The 7767-nt window shown below is 63.3% G+C and overlaps 1 protein-coding gene across 1 annotated transcript; it reads right to left on the reverse strand.

The window, feature by feature from the left end:
• Positions 1-429: 429 nt before the first annotated feature.
• Positions 430-6883, reverse strand: TOR1A (torsin family 1 member A). Its single transcript, XM_008251716.4, has 5 exons — positions 6612-6883; positions 6042-6307; positions 4271-4446; positions 4062-4189; positions 430-955 (listed from the first exon to the last, which is right to left on the reverse strand). The coding sequence occupies exons 1-5, from the start codon at positions 6790-6792 to the stop codon at positions 705-707; spliced, it is 1002 nt and encodes a 333-aa protein (XP_008249938.2). The 5' UTR covers positions 6793-6883; the 3' UTR covers positions 430-704.
• Positions 6884-7767: the final 884 nt, after the last annotated feature.

Below are 7767 nucleotides of genomic sequence, written 5' to 3' on the forward strand. Positions count from 1 at the left end.
TTGGGCCCTGCACCCCATGGGAGACCAGGAGGAAGTGCCTGGCTCCTGGCTCGAATTGGCGCAGTGCCGGCCGTAGCGGCCATTGGGGGGGGGGGATGGACCAACGGAAGGAAGACCTTTCTCTGTCTCTCTCTCATTGTCTATGACTCTGTCAAATAAATAAACCCTAGCCGTCCCACTTCTGATCCAGCTCCCTGTTAATACACCTGGGAATGTAGCAGAGGATGGCCCAGGTTCTTGGGCCTCTGCACGCACGTGAAGTCCTGGATGGAGTTCCAGGTTCCTGGCTTTGACCTGGCCCAGCCCCAGCCATTGTGACCATTTGGCGAGCGAACCAGCAGATGGGAGATCTCCCTGCCTCTGTCTCTCCCTCTGTAACTCCATCTTTCAAATAAATGAATAATTAAAAAAAAAATAAAAGCCAACAGCTTACATTCTAAAAAGTTTCTCATAATGTTAAAAACCATTTTAAATAAAGTTACCACATTTTCAGTAAAACATTCATCCTTCCTTGAAACAGAAACACTTGAAATTAAAATATAATTTAAAAAAAATCATGATCGCTTGTGGGAGCTGGGCGCGAGGGCCTCGCGTCCATGTCCGCCGTCCCTGAGCGGCGACAGCCTGCGGCTCAGAGCAGTGTAGACGAGGTTTGTCCGGTTCCCGGGCGGGGCTGTTCCTCCTTCACTCGAAGCCGTCAGCTGTCAGTCGTCGTAGTAGTAATCCAACTTGGTGAACACAGTCTTGCAGCCCTTGTCCGAGTAGACCCTCTCGTCCTTGGGGAAGAAGGTCATCTCCTCGGCCACTCTGCTCACCACGTCCTCGTCCACCGCGTAGCCCCGGGCGCGCATCTCCACCCGGATGCACATCTTCACGTGCTTGTACTCCAGCGGCAGGAAGGGGACGAAGTAGTCGATGAGGTTGCGGTCGATCAGGCTGCTGTGCCAGAAGCCACCTGCGAGGAGCAGAAGGTGCTGTCCCCACCGACCCTCCGCCGTCTGTCTGTCCTGTCCGACACCCGGCCGCTCTGTGCCCCTCGCACCGGCCCCAGGGAGCGCCTGGCCACCTGCAGGGGGCTCGCAGCCCAGGGGGCCTGGGGGCTCCACGGGCGCGACCGCCCACCGGGTGAAGAGGGGCTCGCGGCCCAGGGGGCCTGGGGGGCTCCACGGGCGCGACCGCCCACCGGGTGAAGAGGGGCTCGCGGCCCAGGGGGCCTGGGGGGCTCCACGGGCGCGACCGCCCACCGGGTGAAGAGGGGCTCGCGGCCCAGGGGGGCTCCACGCATGCGACTGCCCACCGGTGAAGAGGGGCTCGCGGCCCAGGAGGCCTGGGCCAGCAGAGGCGGCCGGGAGGAAGCTGGTTCTCAGGCTGGCAGAGTTTCAAGACAGTGAAAGGAGGGGCGGGTTCCCAGGGAAGGGCTGGGCCGGCCACGCCCTTTCGTCCAGGGCCTCCATCGGCTCCCAGCAGTGGGAGGGGCCAGACAAGTGCACCTGGTCCCTCTGGGCAGGGGCCGTGCCGTGTGTCCCCCTCCCACAGGGGCTGGCGCTGCACCTGCCCAGTCCCCCTCCAGGCTCCTGGAACCCTGACCCAACACTCGCTCCCTCCTTGTCGGCCACGGGGCGCCCAGCACCCCACGGCTTTCTCCCCCTGAGCCGTTTCGCTTCAGCGTCCTCTGACCCTGCTCCCCCAACCAGCACTGCTGTGCACACAACTGGTGCCGACCAAAGGCGGGACTGGCCGGGCGGGGCTCACCTGTGGCCCTGGGAAAGAACTGACACGGAGCGGTGAGGGCTGGGACGCTGCCTGCCCCCTCCAGCTCGCTGGAAGGCCTCCCACGTGCAGACTCCCACTCGGCCCTGGGAAAGGGGCAGAGAGCCAGCCAGGGTGGACGCTGCCCGCATGGGTCTCCCCTTCTGGGTGCAGAGACAGGGGACAAACCAGTGAATTCACAGGTTCAGGCGGTGCTGGGGACACTGGAGAGTGGGCCAGGTGAGCAGTGTAGACGCAGCGAGGGCTGGCTGGGGGGGGGGGGGGTGTCCCCCGGACGCAGTCTGAGTGACAAGGACCAGACCAGCCAAGACAGGAAGCTTCGCAGAACAAGGGACCTCAGGGCTGGCGCTGTGGCGTGGCGGGTAAAGCCGCAACGCTGGCATCCCAAACGGGCACCAGCTCCCAGGGAAAAGCAGTGAAGATGGCCCAGAGATGGGTCCCTGCACGTACGTGTGAGACCCGGATGGAACTCCTGGCTTTGGCCTGGCTCAGCTCTGCCCGTTGCGGCCATCTGAGGAGTGAACCAGCGGATGGAAGACCTCTATCTCACCCTCCCTCTCTGTAACCCTTTCAAATAAAGACATGAAATCTTTTAAAAAGTAACACCTGGGGTCTCAGCCCATGGCTGCACAAGCACCTACTGCTGATGCCCAAAGGGGCACCCCCACCGCGCAGCCTCCCCGACAAACCACAGCGGCCAACCTCCTGCTCGCGCCCCTGCCTGGAGGCCCTACACACCCTCACGCGGCTGACCTGCCCCGCACCAGTGTCCCTTTCCAGCCGCTGAAGCCACACTCCTCCCCCACACAGCCCCGAGGGAGTCCCCACTTCGACCTCCAAGACCCCAGAATCCCAGCACCTCGCCCCACCCGACAGCTACCGCGCCGGTCTCCTGGCCCCTGCTGCCTTCGGTCTGCGCCCCCGGCAGCCGGCACAGCCCAGCGCCAGCCGAGCCACCACCTGCTCGGAAGCCTCAGCGCCTCTCCCACCTGGAATCAAACCCAAGGCCTCCGTAACCTGCGCCCCCGCTCTCAGCCCTGCTCACCTCCACTTCCTCCCGGAGCAGCTGCCACTCCTGGCCTGTGCCCACTGCAGGGCCTCGTCGGCCCACTCCCTCCCACCCTCCCAGGGAGCTGTCCACTCAGATCCAGCTTATGCGTGTCCCAGCACCCCCAGATCCTTCCTTAGTTTCTTCTCCCCGCTGGGGGCAAGAAGAGAACATACATACACCTGTGGGGGGGGGGGCACACATGTTATCTCCCACCATCTGACAGGCTTTACTGACATTAAGATGTAAACTGGGGGCCGGTGCTGTGGTGTAGCGGGTAAAGCCGCTGCCTGCAGTGCCAGCATCCCTTACGGGCGCTGGTTCAAGTCCCAGCTGCTCCACTACCGATCCAGCTCTATGCTGTGGCCTGGGAAAGCAGTGGAGGATGGCCCAGGTGCTTGGGCCCCTGCACCCGCGTGGGAGACCTGGAGGAAGCTCCTGGCTTCGGATCAGCCCAGCTCTGGCTGTTGCAGCCATCTGGGGAGTGAACCAGCGGATGGAAAACCTCTCTCTCTCTTTCTCTGCCTCTCAAATAAATCTTAAATAATAATAATAATAAAAAAGGGGAAGCTGGGTGAGGGTGGGAATGTCTTTCTCCCCACTGGCTGTGTGAACCTAGCAGGTGCTCAGTAAGCCTGGGGGTATCTGGCACCTGCCTGTGACCGGAGCAGCAGCCCAGCCGGTCTGCCTGATTCCCAGGCGGGTCCCCCAGAGTGGCTTTGCAAGCTGGCACGGCGCAGGCTCTGGGCCGCCGGCCCCCATTGGGGACGTGCAGGATTTAGTCTGTGAGTCGGCACCCGTCCTGCCGGCTCTCCACCTCCCGGGGTTCAAGGCCAAAGGTACGGATGACATTCATGAGAGAAGCAGCGAGCAACACAAGCTCCGGTTCTGGCACCGGGGACACGGGACAGGGCGCCCGTCTGCCCGAGCCTCATCCTCACCGGCACACTAGGGACAGCCGCAGTTTCTCCCCCCAAGGTTACTGAAAGGAGATGGGACGAAACGGACACGTGGGCAGTGCTGAGACAGCGGGGGCCCAGCGGTCACCTCCCCGACAGCCATCCTTGGTCACCATCTGCTCGGCTTCTACAAGAACCGGCAGCTGCAGAAATGGGCCAGTGCTCTGCAGGTTCCCAGCGCGACGCCGCTTCCGGGCCTGTGCCTCGCGGGCTGGAAGGGGCCGGGGCAGTGCCGGGCGCACAGGACCAGGGCTGCGGGGCGGTGGACGGGAGGGGCCACTTACTGTTCTTGTTGTTGAAGACGGACACGGACAAGGCGTGCTCCATGTCCTTCAGCCTGATGTCCTCCCTCTGCCTTCCACGCCTCCAGAAGTCTAAAGCCACGTCTGTGATCCTTTCCGCGCCCGCATTGCTGCAAGACACGCCCAGCGGGGTCACGGCTCCGCTCCCGGGGGCCCAGAACCGGCCCAGCCAGCCCCGGCCCAGCCCTCACCTGAGGAAGATGAAGATGGCCTTCTGATAGGAGACCTCGTCCACCACGTCGTAGTAGTCCAGGAAAGGCTTGATGGCGTCGATGAGGCCGGCGTGCATCTTGTCCATCTCATCGAATATGAAGATGGACCTGGCACAGGCACTCACGTTGCCTCGGATCCACTGCTGTAACTGATCCTGGGGTGCGGGGCAGAGGTCAGTGCCGGCTTCTTGGCGAAGCCTCGGGCCCTCGGGCCAGCGCCCACCACCTGCGCTTCCTGGTGCCGTGTGCCCGCTGCTCTGCTCAGAGCACTGCACATGTGAGCCCTGTGGTTCCCTGAACACCCCGTGCAGCGGGCGCCACCATACCCATTGGACAGATGAAGAAACTGAGGCCAACAAGCGCTTAGTCACCTTGCCCGAGACTGTAAGATCAGTGTGGCGGAGCCGGCTCTGAACCGACCCTGCCAGCTTCCCGAGCCCCACGCTTGGGTGGGGGAGTCCGTGCTGTGAGCATCGCCCACGCGTATCCCGGGCACTGGGGAAGGAGGCGGAGAGCAAGCGCAGAGCGGCCTGGAGAGGGGGAGGGCGGGAGGGCCGGCGGCGGCTCCGTGGGCAGCGACGCGCCTGGGCCCTGGACCCCGTGCCTGACAGTGTTCCATGAGCACACACTTGGGGCCTCCTGTAGGACAGGACCCCTTGAGGACATCTAAGACCTGAGCTCTGGTTCTAAACGAGTGGGCGGTGCCCCCCGTGCCCCCCGCCCCGTGACAACAGGGCCATCCGCTGTCTGTCGTCTGGGGAAGATTCTGGAAGTTACGGCGTCAGTCTTGCCGCCTTTCAGTTTTGACGGGGCCTCTGTGGCTCCGGTGACAGTGCCGCCTGGAAGCTGAGGCGGGCGGCAGCCGCCTGCCCTGGCCAAGGGGGCAGTCACCGCTGGAGCGGGGGCTCCCTCAGATCTGCTCGGCCCCCCACAGCCCAGGATGTCGCCTCTGCCACCTGGACTCCGTGAGCGACAGGAGACACACGGCGCCCGCTCACCGCGGGCACAGAGCACAGAGCTGGTCCCAGCGGCGCCCACACGGCCCCCCTGGAGCCCGCCACGGCGGTTACTGCTGCGGCCCCGCTGCTGGGGGACACTTGAGTGGCACAGGCAGGCCGGGACACCTGCCCGGAGTCGCCCAGGTGCAGCCGCAACCAGACCACAAGGACCAGCGCCGAATGCTCCTGGCTTTAGCACCGAGAGCCCAGCGTGCCCGGGTCAGGGTGGGGGTGGGGACACGCTCACGCAGGCAGAATGAGTTCACACCAGTGAGCGCCCCCATCCTGCCCACACTGGGGTCTGCTGCCCGGCCCCTGAAAGATCACAGTGAGCCTATGCTTGAGGTTCGGGTGCCTGGCAGGGTGATGGGTGCGAAGCCTCCCACGCACCTGTGAGCCTCTCCAGGTGGGAGAGCAGGGGCTGTTAATCAGTGACCTGCCCTGGGAGCCCAGTTTGCAACAGTTAGGCTAAACAAACACGTGCCTGCTTCCTCCTGGACAACATGAATGAGACCTGGGATCCCCTCCAGGCACCGCGCCCACGACCTGGGATCCCTCCAGGCACCGTGCCCACGACCTGGGATCCCTCCAGGCACCGCGCCCACTGAGCCGCACCCTCAACCCCTCTGCAGCTGCCACACCTTTCAAAGGGAAACTGAGGCGGGCGCCAGGCTGGGGCTCACTCCCCTCCGCAGGGACTCCCGCACCCCTGCCCACGACGAAGCGGCCGCAGCCGGGAGCGGGGCGCTTGCCTTGTACAGGGTGACATTGGAGGCGTGGGGGAAGTGCAGCGTGGCCACGAACAGGTGCACGTAGTCGCTGCTCAGGCCGCCCTCGTAAATGTTCTCCGCGATGATCTTGCTGACCAGGTTCTTGCCAGTGCCGGTCCAGCCGTGCAGGGAGAGGGTGAGCGGCTTCTTGGGCTTGGGGTTGCTCAGGAAGCCGGACACGGCGTTCAGGATGACCTTCTTGGCCAGATGCTGCCCGAACAGCTTGTCGTCCAGGTCCCGCTGCAGCGCTGGCAAAGACAGGGCCGGTGAGGAGCGGGGGATCCTCCAGCCTCTGGCCAGAGGGGTCAGCGCCCGAGTCCCGCCTGCTGGGGACGTCCTGGCCCCGCGGCCCCAGGGCCCCTGCTCGGTTCCTCCAGGCCCAGCGCCCGGCAGGGAGAGGACCCAGTCCCTGGTGCCCTGGCTCCGACCACGACGGAGACAAGCTCTTCGGAGAACGCCCGCGGAGCCGCCCACCCTGCAGCTCGGCTCCCCCAGGCCTCCGCCCGTCCTGCGGCCGGAGCCCCGCCGCCGCCAGCCCCCACCCCCGCCTACCCTCCCGGTTGAGGCTCCGCTTCTGGCCGCAGCACTCGGTGAACAGGCAGTAGAGGCGCGGGTAGGAGATGTAGCCGGTGAGGACGCCGGCCAGGGCCAGACCCAGGCTGATGGGCTCCACCGCCCGCACCACCGACGGCGCCAGCAGCAGCAGGCCCAGCGCGGCCCGGCCCAGCTTCATGCCCAGACCCGCGCCTCCCCGCGCCTTCCTGCGCTGACCACCGACCGGCGCTACCGCCAGACACGCTCTTCCGGTTCCACCCCGCCGCCGCCGCCATCTTTGTTCGGGGCGGGCTATAGCTGTCTCCGGTGTCCGCCATCTTTTTTAGGGGCAGCGCGGCTTCCTGCTTCCGGCAAGTGGGCTCCCAGGAGACCTCGGTTTGGTTTTTGTATTTTTATAAGGATACGCAGTGTTGTTTTTTTTTTTTTTTTTTTTTAAGGACAGTTTTGGACTTACAGAAAAATTGACGAGACAGTACGGAGAGACCCCATAAGCCGCACCCCCACAGTTTCCCCTGTTACTAAAATCTTCACACTGGTATGCTGTAAGTAGTATTTGGCTATCAGTTGGTTCCGATCTCTACTTTCTCTGCCCCAGAACCCACCCCCTCCCCGTCTCGTTGCCACATCTGCGGTTACCCCTGATGGTTTCTTAGACTTCCCTTATTTCGACGGCCTTGGGTACTGGACAGCACTGGTCAAAGCTGTTGCAAGTTCTCCCTCTGTTGAAACAGGCACGGTGCCGCTCTGACCAGGCTGGGGAGCGGGGTCACGGGAGTGGAGCCGTGTCTTCACCTGCCATACCCAGGGCAGCGCTGCCCACGTGACGGAGGCCATGAGGCTGCAGCTGTCCACCCCAGGGGCAGGAAGCTGCCCCACTCCTCGGGACAACAGCGGCGCAGAACTACCCATGCTCCCCACGGCCGGCCTCTCCACGTACTTATTCACTCAATTATTACAGCAGTGTGGGCCCTCGGCCGCTGATTTCACTCTGGGTTGTAACCCACTACTGTATTGTTCCTTGGATTGTTCTGGTTTTGCTCACGGAAGTCTCAGCTGGTCTCTTGTGTTCCTTTGATGTATAACCAATGTATGCATATTTTAAACAAGGTGTGCGCTTTTAAAAGATTTTTTATTTACTTGAGAGGCAGAGTAA

This window comes from Oryctolagus cuniculus, chromosome 1, assembly GCF_964237555.1.
Source record: "Oryctolagus cuniculus chromosome 1, mOryCun1.1, whole genome shotgun sequence".
Lineage (NCBI taxonomy): Eukaryota > Metazoa > Chordata > Mammalia > Lagomorpha > Leporidae > Oryctolagus > Oryctolagus cuniculus.

What these genes read in the sequence shown, in the direction of transcription:
- TOR1A (XM_008251716.4), bottom strand. Translation starts at nt 6,792, where the DNA reads ATGAAGCTGGGCCGGGCCGCGCTGGGCCTGCTGCTGCTGGCGCCGTCG. An exon ending in GCGGAGCCTCAACCGGGAGG is followed by an intron (nt 6,308 to 6,611) that starts GTAGGCGGGGGT and finishes TGTCTTTGCCAG; the next exon opens with CGCTGCAGCGGGACCTGGAC. An exon ending in GCCATCTTCATCTTCCTCAG is followed by an intron (nt 4,190 to 4,270) that starts GTGAGGGCTGGG and finishes CGTGTCTTGCAG; the next exon opens with CAATGCGGGCGCGGAAAGGA.